The sequence below is a fragment of the Colias philodice genome, chromosome 13 (genome assembly GCF_061535455.1).
Source record: "Colias philodice isolate Cphi_HAF_F1 chromosome 13, ilColPhil1 Martin Lab GWU primary, whole genome shotgun sequence".
NCBI classification, from domain to species: domain Eukaryota; kingdom Metazoa; phylum Arthropoda; class Insecta; order Lepidoptera; family Pieridae; genus Colias; species Colias philodice.
Genome location: NC_143098.1, coordinates 9,882,924 through 9,899,756, shown reverse-complemented (window position 1 = coordinate 9,899,756; position 16,833 = coordinate 9,882,924). Strand labels below are relative to the sequence as shown.

Here is a 16,833-nt window from a genome sequence, read left to right as displayed (position 1 = left end):
TAATGTTTATTAACGACCTTGCTCAAACCCTCAAATGTCCTTGCTTACTTTATGCAGATGACCTAAAGATTTTTAACACTATTCTATCTAAAAATGACAGTCATAAACTACAAATGGACCTCAATACTTTACTGGAATGGTGCAAGAACAATAGAATGTTTCTCAACCTTGATAAATGTTTTAGTATATCTTTCACCAATAAAAGTAAAAATATTATCAATTTTCAATACAAATTAAATGACCATGTTTTAGAAAATAAATGCGTTGCTAAAGATTTAGGTATACTTTTTGACCAAAAACTTTCATTCCGTGACCACTATGACCAGATGATTGGAAAAGCGCTCCGTATATTGGGTTTTATTTCTAGATTTTCAAAGGAATTCCTCAGACCATCTACATTTCTTTACCTTTATAATACTCTGGTACGCACGAATCTGGAATATGGGTCAATCATTTGGTCACCTTACTACCAGATTCATAATGACCGTATCGAGAGAGTACAGAAAAAAGCACTTCGATTGGTAAACTACAGATTCAACGCAGGAGACAAAATATCCTATGAAGATAAATTGGAGATGTTTAATGTCACGAAACTTTCAACGCGCCGACAGTACCAGGATCTTTTATTTCTTCATCATATCATACACTTTCATATTGACTGTCCAACTCTGCTCTCACTTCTTAATTTTAACATAAAACCTAATCCCAGACACCCTTCTCTCTTCTGCATAAATGTTTTAAAAAATAATACTTCTTTCTATAATCCCATGGTCCGTATGTGTCGCTTGTATAATGATTTGACTTCGCGTAAGCCAAACACAGAACTTGACGTATTTGATCCAAAACTGGGTAAATTTAAAAATCAGGTCAAAACCGTGCTCAAGTCTAATCTACAAGTTCTATGATATTTTAATCTTTAACTTCCATAGTTCTGAGATACTTTAATGTTTATTGGACATAATTCATTATTATACTGTGATGAAATGTAATGAATTGTATTTTATGTGATTGAATGTAATGTAGGTATTTATTGATTTTACTGTATTTTATGTGATTTAATGTATTGTAGCTATATTGATATATTTATCTGTACTATAATTTAGATCCAATTTACTTTTTGACATGTATTTAAAAACAAAAAATTACTTGATCTATGAATTGTTTGAATTGTTTGAATGAATTGTTGATAATTTATCTGTAGGTACTATGATTAATTAGATTCAACTTATTTTATGACATGTATTTTTGGAAATTATTTTACTTGATCTATGAATTGTGCTAATTAATGTAATTTTTAATAATTTTTTTTCCCTCAACTATGCTGTGTGCATACAATTAATTGGTTGGCATTTCACCGCAACATGTAATTAAATTTGTGTATAACGAGGCAAAATTGTCAGCTGTGGTGTGCACCTTATTAAATAAATAAATAAATAAAAAGAAACTTTATTAAGTTAATTTAACTAGTCTACCAAGCCTGGTAGGTAAATAACCAAATAGTATATCCTGATAAAAAAGCCATTTTTAATTTGCTTGCATCGGGGATTGAATCTCATTTCTGCAACGGATAGGCCATTGCAGAAATCAGTACTGGCACACTAACAACTTTGCTTGAGGCTAATGTCTCATTAAAATCTCTCCCTAAAGCATCATGCTTAATTATCATTAAACCTTCTGTAATAAAATAACCACACTAAACCTTAACAATTCCGAGCGTATTGCATCCCACCGCATCGTCATTACAAAATCGATTCCATCAAAATTTATGTTACGAGAAATCATTCCAACGTTATCGCCCATACGATCCTGTCACTCACGACTCAGCAATAACTTGGTATAATAAACCGACCCGGTTTGCACTGAATAGTATGGTCATAACTACGCTTGCTAATTTGGCGCATCGCCTTATAGAGCATTCCACCAGTATGCTATATTCTTCGTTAACTTTGTAGTACATACATGAATGATGTGAGGACGTTCATTTCTTTTAATCATGGCATTACAGCATAAATTACGCATTCATGAGAATTTATTAACGTTGACTGTAAAGGCCTTGGAGTTGTACAAATATAGTTTACTGGGAAATAAGGTAAACGCCACTTCTATCTATATCTCATTTGCATCGGTATGTTTTTGAATTCGTAATATATTTATTACTACGAATATTTGTTATCATATCCTAATATTTAAGAACGGATTTCTACTTTACTGCCTAAAAAACTGCAAAAAATGCATAAGTAAACTCCGATGGGATAGTGTTATAATTCTTGACGCTGAAATTGAAATTAGGATCACATTCTTATTGACCATCGTCAGTATTTAAAGTGAACTGAGGAGCTTATCCTTAAACACAATAACTTACTTAATTTCTCATCCTATATCTTCAACCATCTTCGTTCTTCCATCTCCCTTCTCATTAAGATTGTAATACTGAACCATTATGCTACATCAGCCTTCAATTCGACGTATATGAATCAACGATTCCCAGATCCAAATTACCGACCTGTTGACCTAACCGTTTGTTTCCCTTCAACTAGCAATTACCATTGACCCGTGGCTCGATTACAATTCAGTCTCCGTCCATCAGATACGATCATGATATTGATTTGCGATCGCATAGATACGGAAATTGCTATTCATTGTATCGCCTGGAACTCAACTCATACAGTAATGGGGGACAAAAGGGCGCCGTGGCTTTTACTCGGTCGCCGGATGGCGCGACACGATCGCAATTTTAAACGGTGCTGGTGTGCGATTGTGTGCAAAATCTCGCAATGCTAAAGCGCGTCACACACGGTGAAGATACTATAATATTTTATCTTAAGATAGTGTTATATTTTATATTACACTATCTTAACGCATCCGGTATCAGCGTTCGGACCATCATTTTTCTTTTTGTCATTGCGTACTAAGAACCCTGTAGAACCGCCATCCTGTTACAAATGACCCACAAAATTTCGCGTCATTTGTAACAGGATGGCGGTTCTACAGGGTTCTTAGTACGCAATGACAAAAAGAAAAATGATGGTCCGAACGCTGATACCGGATGCGTTAAGATAGTGTAATATAAAATATAACAGTATCTTAAGATAAAATATTATAGTATCTTCACCGTGTGTGACGCGCTTAATCGATGATCGGCGTGCTTGTGCGCACGTCAAGGTGATACGAGAAGGTAAATGTATCAAATGCTACTACTGAGTGGATCTTGGAGGTGCTGGAGGTATCTGAACTCGCTCAAACTTAAATTCTACTAAATTGGCTTACAGACAGACTGTTGAATAAACTAAATCTTATTTTTCAAACGGTTAGTGCTTGTAGCACGTTTAGTGTTTCCTTATAAGTACTGTGAAATAGTATTCAAGAACTATACCTATAAATACAAAATTTAGCCTGATCAAGTTTTGAGAGGAGCAATCCTTTCAGGCATCGAGAATCTTTAGAATAAGAGCAAAAGAAGTAATCCAAGTAATAAAAATGAAGTTTAACATAGTTCAACATTGGTTCTACGAAATTCCGCCCGTCGAGCGGCTTTGAACTACGCAATTTATGCACAGCTTGCATACAGTTAAGTGCCAAGGTTAATGAGATGACAGCAAAAAGTAAATTGCCTTCAGAACAATTAAATCTTTACATAGCGAACCGGTTTTTTATAGCAAACACCATAATAGTCGTTTACTCACGAACAATGCATGACGCAACGTCTTCAATCAGTTAGATTGGTGTGAGTCACGAGGCGAATTCGATATTGGGCTGTTTAGAGTTTAGAATGCCTTGAAGGAGTTAGGTGATAGGGCACATCATGAAACCTAATGGAGAATATAGCTACGTGTTTTGAAATTATTACATTTCAATTATCAGGAACGACTGACGAGACAGGAATTTTGAAATAACTTAACAAATACTAGATTTTCCTAGAAATTTATAAAAACGTCAGTAAACAATTTTTTGCTAAGCAGAAAATGCGGTGATGTCGTCGACGAAAATATATAAATCAGCTTAACATACTAAAAATACTATAATAAATGCATCATGGAGCACTTTATAAATAGTAAGTAAGATTATTAAAGTCTGTATCATATAATATCGTAATACGATTATGATTCTGAAAATAAACAAGATAACTAAAATAACCTAATGCTCCTACTTTGTAAACTGTGTCAGTATCCATATATCCTTTCACAAGCTATCCTATCCATTCGCTATCCTATCCATTCGCTTATTAAAGGCACAGTCGCTTTACATCATATATAGAGCAATTGTAAGACCGTATACACATACACAATAACGGCACAATGCACCATACATCAGCCGGGTGTACACTGCCGATGTGCAATTTGCGGAGACAGTAACTAATAGTGTAGCCTGGGGATAATTACATGCGGGCACTTGGGTATGCTTCTAAACTATTTAGGTCCTTGAATTGACGATCGATTTAAGGGAATGAGAGCTAATAGGGGTGTTGTAAACTATATGTCTATAAACTATATATTAAAGCTGGTGTTTTTATTATTAAGCTTGGGAATTTTAAAAAAAGGAATTAATAAAATGGCAGGATTCCAACCTGTGCATTTCGCAAGTTGTTTTTCTTAATATAATAGAATTTTCCAAAATTATGAATGTATTTGTTCAAATTACAGTCTACTTCTGGGATCAGTAATTACATTATCATTAGTACCATATTTGTCTTTTTTTTTAATTTGTCTGGGGATGGTTGGATGGCTAAATTGTGACATAGGCTACTTATTACTGCAATGAAATATCCCATTCCCATGGAAACTTCCTTTGACCACGTTGGCGAAGCCGCGGGCAGAAAGCTACAGTACTAAATAAAATCTTTCGCAACTCACAAGGTGCTACATAGTACATACCCTGTGACTTCTAGACGCCTTCGGGTCCAGGTACGTGCGCAGCTTGTTCAGGTAATGCGCGGGGGAATCCTTCGCCTGCACCATGTCCTGGTCGCAGATGATCTCCCACTTCTTCTCGAGGTCGTAATTGCGCAGCAGTTTTGCTTTGTCCGGTGGCAGGTCCATAGATGCCTGTAAACAAAATACGGATTAGTCAAAGATATCAACAACTTCAAGGAAATAAGCGTATATCGAGAACGAAGAAATTAAACGTAAAACAGCGTTTAGTTAGTAATTCTAAATAGATATATTTCGTGTGTAGCGTAATTTTTAAATTGTAATGTTATGTTCAGTACAATATTATATCCCGGAAGAAATTAGTCAAACGTTTTCGTTTACACATTCCCCTCAATCGAAATAAACAACATAATAACACTTTTTTCATCGAAAGCAACACGAAATCATAAATCAATCCGAACAATTTGTTCAACGATAAACGACATAATAATTGAGCGATTAAAGAATATGCATCACGAAACCTATAAGCAGATAATCGGCTTATCTTTGCGTGAGGATTCATTCTACACGCGTCTACTTACACGTCGAGGTGTTAAGGAAAAGTAAGCTTTAGTACAACAGTGTAAGGATGGAAATGACTTGATTGTTGTTAATAATTAAGATGGATCAATTGCACAAACATGACACTGAGGTCTAACATAAAACCGTACGCGGTATTTGTGAATGTGGTAAACTGTAAAGGATAGCTTTACTGTGGTGTCTCGTAGATACACTTGGTGGTCTGAGTAGTTATTGTGCTGTGGTAATAAGAGCTAATGTTGTGTTCGTAGTCTTGGCTTTAAAAGTGATTCTTGGTTTACGTGCTATTATTCGAGGACCGTACCTATAGATTATGCTCGTTTTATGGGGTGATACTTGATATTTAGATGTGCTTTATGGGAGTACGAAATATAGTTATGTTGTTAATATTTATGCTTTCAGTTAACGGTATTCAGCATTTGCAAGGAAATTGTACAGTCAGAAGCATAAATATATTACCATTTGCAGATTAGCAATAATATCTGTCATAAGAACGGGTTCAATAATATCTGTCTGCCCGTATACAGCAAAAATATCTGACATTAGTAGGCAGCATAATAAAGTGGCATCAAAATTATGTGACGAAAATGTTACAGCAAATAATTGTGACAACCTCTCGAAGCATAAATATGTGACATCACCTAGGAGGCAATAATATCTGACACAATTTTATATTTCTGTATTGTAAAATATAATTGATTCCTCACAAAAAGCATAAATATGTGACACTAGCTTTCCGCTCGCGGCTTCGCCTGCGTTTTCACAGAAATACCGCATAGTTCCCGATCCCGTGGGAATTTTGGGATAAAACCTATCCTAAGTGTTAACCCAAGTTACCCTTTATTTGTCTGCTAAATTTTATTGTAATCGGTTCAGTAGTATTTGCGTGAAAGAGTAACAAACACAGACACACACATACACATCCTCACAAACTTTCGCATTAATAATACTAGATTAGTAGGATAGGAAGTAGGATTATAGTAGGACTAGTAGGATAAGATAGGATAGGATTTTAAAAAGGCAAAACGTTATTTATTGAATTAGTGTTATGTATTTTGCTGGGGTAAGAATATGAACAAAAGACACATTATATTTTGTAAATATTTTTTTTAATAAAATTACGATAATATGATAACTTGCCATAATTTTCGATACTCAATAAAATAATAGCAATATTATAGGCTAATTAAGTATTATATCGTTTAGGAGCTACCAACGTTGACAAGAGAGCATTTTAGTATAGTTGGTTCTTTGATATACTGTTCCTCTTGCTATTTCGGTTAGAGTCCGGGCTGTCTGGCTGGTCGCAGTGGTTGCGTTTATTAGTGCGCATCTTATCTGCACAGGAAAATATCCTTAATTTAAAGTCATTTTTTAACGCGCAATTTTTAATCTTTTGCCTTTAGATAGATCCATGAGACATAATTTTTTTATTGCAAGACGTTTTTTTCGTTGTTAAATAGGTGCCAGACGCATTTTTTTATTTCAAAATCATTAAAATGTCATCGAAATAAGTGAAATTCCATCAACCTGAGTCCCCGTGAAGGATATACTATGTATAATATTCATTTTACTATTTACAATTTTTTAGCAACAATCTACCATGGTGCCTCCTTTTCCCAACGAATCTCAAATAGGACGTTAATGTAAACTTGATAAAAACCAAATATCATCAAATTCATATTAATACCCAAAAGTGTAATAAATATGAAACCATCTATTAAAAATATTAGTTTACTAATTATTCAATATAAGTATTAAAAAAGGATTATATAATATAAGTAATAAAGTTATTACTTACCTTTTAAGCGGAATTATGTTGATGTAATTTCACTTATTTCGATGACATTTTAATGATTTTGAAATAAAAAATTGCGTATGGCACCTATTTAACAACGAAAAAAACGTCTTGCAATAACAAATTTATGTCTGATGGATCTATATAAAGGCAAAAGATTAAAAATTACGCTTTAATAAATGACTTTAAATTACGGATATTTTCCTGTGCGCACTAATAAACGCAACCACTACCGCCAGCCAGACAGCGCGGACTCTAACCGAAATAGCAAGAGAAACAGTATATCAAAAACCCAACTATACTAAAATGACTTTTTTTAAAACGTTAATAGCTCCCGTACCAATAGGTAAATGAAAATGAATAACGGAGCAATCGTGTCAAACGCCGCTAACGTCAAATATAACAAAACATGTGACAAAACAATTTCTCAATAATACATGAAGGTTACACTGAACCTTCAAATAAAATAGATCTACCCAAGTGGGCATTCATATAAGTATATGAATACTTTAATTTTGTCATGATATCTTATCCTTCTAATATTATAAATGCGAAAGTTCGTGAGTATCATGTAAGGATGTTTATTACTCTTTCACACAAATAAAAGATAAAATGGAATTTAGCACACACATAGAAGGTAACTTGGATTAACGCTTATGAGAGCTTTTATCCTGGAAATCGCACAGGAACGGAAACTATGCGGGTTTTTCTTTGAAAACGCGGGCGAAGCCGCGGGTGTTAACAATATACAACGACGGCACATATTAATTAATATGGTTATTATGGTATAATGTTTTAAAACAACGTAGTTAAAATAAAATTTATTTATTTTGTATTCATTCAATATTAATAAATTAAAAATAAAATTGTGTCAGATATTATTGCTTCCTAGTTGATGTCACATATTTATGCTTTTAGTGTGGAATCAACGCAAAATACAGAAATATAAAATTGTGTCAGATATTATTGCCACCTAGTCGGTGTCACATATTTATGCTTTGTGTGAGGAATCGATGCAAAATACAGAAATATGAAATTGTGTCAGATATTATTGCTTCCTAGTTGATGTCACATATTTATGCTTTTTGTGAGGAATCGACGCAAAATATAGAAATATGAAATTGTGTCAGATATTATTGCTTCCTAAGTAGTTGATGTCACATATTTATGCTTTTTGTGAGGAATCTATGCAAAATATCATCATCATTGGCCTATACGTCTATTACAGACGGTTTATGGTGCTATGCCTGAGCAATGCTTTTGGTGTCCAAACAATCCGATGCGAGATCGACATACTTTTCCGCAGGTCGGACAGGGGAAGTTTGCTGGAACAGGTTCGTTTTCGGCTTGGTGACGTTTCATCCTTTTGCTTGCGAGTACTCTGAACCACGCTTCGTCACAGAATCTGCAGCCCTCGGAAACAAGTTTGCGCCAATCAGATCGATCATTAGCGAGTTTCTCCCAGTTTTTATAATCAATATTGAAAGAAGCCATGTCACGTTTTGCACAGTCCTTGAAGCGGAACAGGGGTCTCCCGATGTCTCTCTTTGCATCGGCGACTGCACCCAGCATAACGCGTCTTGGCAATCGAGAAGGCTCCATCCTGTACACATGCCCTAGCCAACGAAGGCGTCTCTGTTTGAGTATCGTAGTCAGGCTAGGTAGCTGTGCGATTTCAAGAACCTTCTCGTGGGTAATCTTATTTTGCCACGTTATGCCTAAGATCTTGCGTAAGCAGCGCATGTAGAAGGAGTTCAATCGACGCTCTTGTTTTGCATACGACGTCCAGGTTTCAGCCCCATACAAAAGAATGCTCAAGATGGAAGCTTGGAAAACTATCATCTTAGTTTTAATAGTAAGATGTTTGCTTCGCCATACTCTTGTATTAAGCTTCCCAAACATGGTCGCCGCCTTGCCGATACGAATATCGATCTCCGAATTAAGTGAGAGATTGTTCGACACGGTGGACCCTAGATAGCAAAATCTGTCGATTTCTACCAGTGGCATGCCATTCAGAGATATCGTTGACCCCGCAGGAGCTCCTTGTGATAATATAACTGTCTTGTTGGTATTCACAGACATTGCAAATTTAGAACAAGCAAATATAAAATATGCAAAATATAGAAATATGAAATTGTGTCAGATATTATTGCCACCTAGTCGGTGTCACATATTTATGCTTTGTGTGAGGAATCGATGCAAAATACAGAAATATGAAATTGTGTCAGATATTATTGCTTCCTAGTTGATGTCACATATTTATGCTTTTTGTGAGGAATCTATGCAAAATATAGAAATATGAAATTGTGTCAGATATTATTGCCACCTAGTTGATGTCACATATTTATGACTAGCGGTCCGCCCCGGCTTCGCCCGTGGTACATATTTCGAAATAAAATGTTCTTTCTCAGGGTCTAAAGATTATCTGTGCCAAATTTCATCAAAATCGGTCCAGTAGTTTATGCGTGAAAACCATACATACATACATACAAACCTTTCCTCTTTATAATATTAGTATAGATTTGTATGAGGAATCGATGCAAAATACAGAAATATGAAATTGTGTCAGATATTATTGCCTCCTAGGTGATGTCACATATTTATGCCGTGAGAGGTTGTCACAATTATTTGCTGTAACATTTTCGTCACATAATTTTGATGCCACTTTATTATGCTGCCTACTAATGTCAGATATTTTTGCTGTATACGGGCAGACAGATATTATTGAATTAGTTCTAGTGACAGATATTTTTGCACATCGCCCCCTAGGTATATATTATTGCTCGTGACTGTACATTATAGAAAATGTTTTAGATATCAATTTATAATGGGGAATGCTTTTCTTTAATATACCACTAAGCAGTATTCCGTGATCTTAAATTAAACTACCTACGATTCTTATCCTTAGATTAACTGAATGATTTTTTTATATATTTAGCTTCACCGAGGTTTCACCAAATATTTATTCAACCAAATTAGTATCATCAAAAATAAAATAGCCACTGACGTCACAGCGGATATCCCGACCATTGTTGTCTACCATCGCTAACCATTTAACCAACCATAGAATAACCTTCACTTTTGTTTTCCAAAAATTTGCTATGGTTTTGTACAAAGAATTCACTTTTTATGGTGTGAAAGAAAAAGGGAAATCGTAATCCTAAATTTTCCATAATAATATTTTAAGCAAATTCATAATCATTGTTTTATTTTTAACAACGCGTTTTATCGTATCTTTTTGCTTATAAAGTACTAATATTTAATTAATCAAAATTAATAAACGTAGGTTAGCTACGAATTGAAATCTTCCGCCGATTAATAAATACCCTAACGTACACTATCATTTAAAATGCAAAATGCAAACCTAACCCAAACGAAACAAAGCTCAAATTTCAATTCAGTTATAACTTTACTAGCAACCAATACTTAATCTATAAGCTACACCCCAAGGGCATACATCGAAACTGCAATATATCACCTCCGTGTGTCGTTTCCATGCGGTCACACGGGTGGTCCCTGGCACTAGCGACCACCCGGGTCAAAGGTGATGTACCTACGTGCCAATATCAATCTTAACAATTCGACAAACGGGTTACAATTGAATGAAGATGTTGGAATGGCAAGGTGTGATGGAAATTATGAGCGAACTGTTTTTTTCTTAAAGCACTTCATGGAAGAAAGCCCTGATACAAGTAGACCTCTTTATTATTTCATCCTTGAGTCATACTCTAAAATTCATTTCAAATATATGTATTACAATGCCATTAATTTATGTTAATTTTTAATTCTTTAATTCGAAATAGCTGTGTTATAAGTTTCGATGTTATGAGATATATTTAGTCACCCTTAAAAAAATTATTAACATTCCTATTGTACAATAACAATACAAGCTAGTGAATATTTTCTTATTATGCACGCAACGCAATTTTGAATTTAAACTCGCATAGTGATAGCACAAAAGTCTACTTCTATTGCAATGAACAAATAAGGATATTAAGGTGAAGATACTATAATATTCGATCAAACATTATCTTAAAAGAGGCCTTAAAGCATAACCTACTTACTGGTACACTAATAACCATAACTACATTGGTTTATTCAACAACAAGCCCATCCCTTCCATACAAAGTTCCCCATAAACCCTTAAGATTCTTCTATTTATAAGACAAAAATGGCTTCACTTAATCCCGTTGTCATGTGACGTGAGATTAAAGGCGTTTCGTCAATGGGAAGGGATAGCTGAGCTATTTCTGTATCACTGACTCACTAAGGAAATCGTTATATCTCTTCCCACATGCTTGAATATGATGAAAGGGCTTATGTGTCTATAATGTAATAGCTGGTGTCTGCGATTTACGTTTTGTGGCTGTTGGAGACTTGGGCAATACCAATTAATGAGGGTAATCAGAAGTTCAGTGTCAATACGTAAGAGACATACTTCCAAATAGTATTTTTATCTTTATGTATAAAAAAGCGACAAATAAAAAGCTATAGGTGCTATAAGAATACATGCAAAATTCTTATATGCAATGCCAAGTTCCTTAAGAGCTATGGAGTTATCCACAGAGTTATCAGTCCCATTGATTAGAGAAAATTTGTAAGTTTTACCATTGATTCATAATTATTGGCAATCCAGTATTTCACGAGTAAGAAATTCAACAGAATTAAAACTTTTAGCAATACACAGCACGCTCAATTGAATTACTCATACGTGAACTCAGACAACTACGAGCACTGGGCGGGAACAGAATCGTAAAGCGGTATCTACACGAGATAGCTGAGCAGTAAACTTTTTACTGCCACCCGCGTGTATCTTCATTAAGTGAAATTTATTGGAAGATAATAGAATTACGCCGGCTACGAATAGACGGCCTATCTGTGTATCCTTATCTTAACGATTCAAATATGAGGTTATGGAGTTCCAGACGAAATGGTATAGTGGCCGTCACGTGAGAGAAAGCAAGAACATGTTTTATTTGGTGACTCTAGATGATAATGCAGTGAGAAAGCAAGCAGCTCCATATCCACAACTCTAGTGACATATCCTCATAGATGACTTCTTTTAAAAGTAACACTCAGTTATAAACAAAGACGAATCAACAGATTTGTAATCTACCGGTAAGCTGTATCAGACAACACGCCTGAGCTTAGAAAAATCCTTACTCTGCTTCCCTTTTCGGGCAATCTTTCCAACAAATTACATAAAAGTGTTTAAATCAATATTTGCGTAAGTGTTATTAGGGCGGGCCCCTGTTACAATGAATGCATCCCTGCTACATATCGTGAGCGTCATAGGCATAGATTATTAAAATAGTCATATTCATGCGTACATTTATATTGTGAAACATACTATTATTACGATCGTTCCTCAATTAGTAATTCACGATAACGGTTTCTAGCGTATCGAGTGTTTCGGAGAAACGGGAAATCAATATTTATTTTGAAGTTTATTTCAAGTTCTCGCCCCTCAAATGTGTTGACTCAGTCGAAGGCCGCTCTATATCCACACACTATATTATAAACCGTTCGATTAGCTCGTTCTACTTCACTAGTGATGGGCGAATGTCGATATTTAGTTTCGATTAAAATGTTATTAGTGTCGTGCAGTTTAATTAATGTTCAATTAAACTATACATTTACTTTTCTGTAAACCATTCAAGGTTAAATTATATTACGCAACTGAAATTGCGTGATTAAATGTTAAAAGGCTGGAAAATCTACACCGTACAATTAACAGCTAAATTAAGAATTTTTCAAAAACTTTATTGCATTAAATGCCCTTAAAATGTCGTATAGGAAAGCTAACAGAGAAGAGAAGAAATTGGCGACAAGGTAATTGGCATAATGATTTAGATATTCCTACTTCGAAAGCGTAACGCAAACCTAGACAGTAGACACTCTCGTTCATTGTGCAATACATAAACAAGTTCCTGCATACATCTATTGTATCTAATAAAGTACATGAAGTCTCCATTCGTTGGGGACAAAAGATGAACTTTCTCACAGCGCATATTGAATACGGATAACCCACAGATTATCACTCCTAATGGACTGTCATTAGTGTGATGTCGTGTGAAAGCAAATAAACACTTCCGCTCTTATGCAACTAAATAAATTCTCTAGTAGGAGTGATAAATAATTAAGTGGTTACTCTTTCATTGATAAAGTTGTTGTCGATGTAGTGAACACGTAGGTAGTATATGTTTATTTCACAAGAATTACATTCTGAATAACGACAACGGATATGAAATATTTTATGGAAAGGCACACTGTGCTATACGGAAATATATTACATTCCCGGATGTTAGCGATTTTTTGTGACCAACAATTTTTAGAAAATTTAATGCTAGAGGAAAAAAAACTTCAGTAATACTTTAATTTAACTTCGCAATACCACATAACATAACATTAGACAGAAACGTACCTCTCACTTTACCTTATATGATAAACACATAACATTCATCTTGCTATTGAACTTTATTCTATTATCATTAATAATTAATATTATTAATAGCTAATTGGTCCATAGAAAGATCAGCAAGGAGTAACAGGATCACATACAGTATTTACTATTTACTATCACTACTACTCACTTCCTAGACGCAGTATGAAAATCTGTTTCTTGTCAATCTAAAGTAGTAAGTAGAACAGTATTGTTTAGTCTATTAAATAGTAATTATAAATACGCTAACTATCAGTTGACTGGCGCCGACGCTGTTATCGCTCGATAAGCTTACTCAACTTCTGTTACTGACTTGAGTTCAACTCTACGACATGCTAATGTGAACGCTACTAATAAGTTCAAGAGATTGAGTTGTTTTTTAACTTTTCTAAAAATGAAAAAAGAGCACTCTTATAAGATTTATAATAAATTTTCATTCGTTTATGACTAGTTTTGAAATCTGCAATAAATTCACAACTTATGATAAAATATATATCGATAAGCAAATTATTGCAATTAAATGATAAATGTATATAAGTTTATCTCAGCTGAGATTTAAACAATCAAAACAAACAATACAAGCAATAATTTAAGCCCGACCTCGTCCTCAACCCGGAATCAAATCTCACCACCGTATTGCTTAAATGGCAATAAACAGAAGCCCATAAGAGCGCATTTATTCTAATGCTCTATAAAAATCAACATAACGACACCCAGTGCGATGATCTCACTTGAATTCTCTGTACTATTACGCAAAACTCCATAATAACATTGAAATAGGTGATTATCATTCAAATGGCGTGCTCCATTGGTGCGTTGTGATTCACCAATCACTTCACTTGTGGGTTTCCTTGGCCTAAAGTATTGAGAAAAACATTTTATACAGCTATAAATAAAATAAAAATTGTGATTCATTATTTTCTTTATCGAGGTTAATTGTTCTGGTTTTTCTGCTATTGATGCTCCATCAAGTTATCATTATATCTCATTGTTTGTTATCTATGTTATTTTAATTCTTGGAACTAGCTATTGTCTTCATAAATATTAAATATGATCGGTATAAACTGCGCATTTATTATCCGTTTTTCTATTGCGTTTTTTAAGTGTGAGCTTAAATTGTTAAGTGTTATTCTTGAAATTTTGGTGTGCTTGATCGCAAGCGTATCTTCCTTTTTTAAATAAATTGTTTAAGAATACTCTTCAATCTTTTAATTATATAACATATTGTGTTTCGTTTGAAATATATGTCATATTAAAATAAAGCCTACAAATAACAACATTAAAATGTTTATAGTCCTACCATCAAACCGACCACTTTAGTGAAACCGATATAGAAAAATTTATTGTTTTAATTTATCGACATAAGTGGCACATCACTACGATTAAATAAGAATTCATTTACGACTACCAAAATACCACTTGATCATGACTCAGGCGCATCATTAAGAGATTTATATTTGTTATTCTCAAACTATTTTTAGTTTTATTATCTTTGCTAGTACTTTGCTCCAAATCTTCACAAGGGTTTGGTATTGACTCATTCATTCATAATCTTTTTGTTTTCAGCCATCGTTTATTATATAGGGTTAATCATGCACAACTGTTTTTAAGTCTACGTTTAACATACTTCTTCAAATGATTCTGGTTTTTAGACATTCATATAAAAATAAAACTACTGTCAGTCTTACAGATTCTTGTATTCTATATCAGTACTTAACTGTATATTTTTTTACAAATAACAAAGCGACATTCATAACGCCTCATCTTTTAATCTTTAGTGATACACACGTATCAACCGCAAAAAAATCTGCCCAAAAAAAACTAACCTGAGACATGGTCCCATTCCCATACTAACCAACTATGAATCAATAGTACAAAATTGAAACCACGTTCAGCAATTTAAACGAACAACTTCTCAATACCACAACCTCCCTAGTAGGTACCTACAATTTAAACAACAATCCAACCAAATAAATTGATTCCTTAAATATTACATTACAGTAAAACAATTTCGATCGAAATCTAATCCCATTTGAAGACCGTTAGCACAATTGATTCGTATCCACAACAGTACAATCGTAAGGCGCTCGTAAACAAAGCCGGGTCGTAAAAAGGACACTTGTATAAGCTTGAATTGTCGTTTGGTGGATTTTCATTACCCATTGCTTTGGTGATGAAGGCGTTATGGTGATAGGGCGGATACATTGCGTAATAGATATCTATTTGTAATGGAATAGTAGACATGAATTGTGTAATATTTGTCATATAGGTAATAGTATTTGTAAATGTCTATGCGTAATTTACATCAAAATTTATGTTAATTTAGGGCCGATTTTTCAATGCTTGGATAAAACTTATTCGTCGAATAATGTATAAAACTACCATTTTAAAAACGTATTCTAATTGCCCGTATTTGACAGTTTACGTAACATTTTAATATTATCGTGTAATACTTTATTGGACGGATAAGTTTTATCCAAGCATTGAAAATCGGCCCTTATGAGGCAGAATAAAGCATAAATCATAGTTAACTAATGGTTTAATAGCAGTGATCTTTAACTGCCATTAGACGCAATTAGATAATTTAGACTTCTAGTGTAAAGATAAATAAATCGAGGCAAAACAGCTAGAAAGTGACCACAATTTTTAAAAACTCCATTCATTTAGTTAATGAATTATCTTTTATCTTTCATCTTATAAATAACTAGCGGTCCGCCCCGGCTTCGCCCGTGGTACATATCTCGCAATAAAAGGTAGCCTATGTTCTTTCTCAGGGTCTAAAGATTATCTGTGCCAAATTTCATCAAAATCGGTCCAGTAGTTTATGCATGAAAACCATACATACATACATACAAACCTTTCCTCTTTATAATATTAGTATAGATAAATACAAAAAATAAACGTCTGTATTATCAACAAGATTAATATTTTAAGCATTTTCTTTAGCTGTTTGCTGCTCTCGTATCAAGCCAATCGCCTTTAAGGTGAAATGAGACCCAAAACAGACGTGGATATGTAACAACTTGATAGTCAATACCCATAGCAAAGATTGCTGGGTACTTTACATTCGCAATAAACGAAGGAAATGTTATTTAAATGTGCCTGTAAACGAAGAAATAAGGAACTGTTTGAATTATCTATTAAGA

The 16,833-nt window shown here is 34.1% G+C and overlaps 1 protein-coding gene across 2 annotated transcripts in view; it reads right to left on the bottom strand.

Annotated features, from left to right (window-relative positions):
* Frl (formin-like protein) overlaps window positions 1-16,833 on the bottom strand; it is an 80,115-nt gene that overhangs the window by 22,284 nt on the left and 40,998 nt on the right. For both annotated transcript variants that reach the window (XM_089702747.1, XM_089702746.1), the window contains exon 2: window positions 4,872-5,042. In XM_089702747.1, the coding sequence (XP_089558873.1) occupies window positions 4,872-5,042 (171 nt within the window). The remainder of the gene's footprint in view (window positions 1-4,871; window positions 5,043-16,833) is intronic.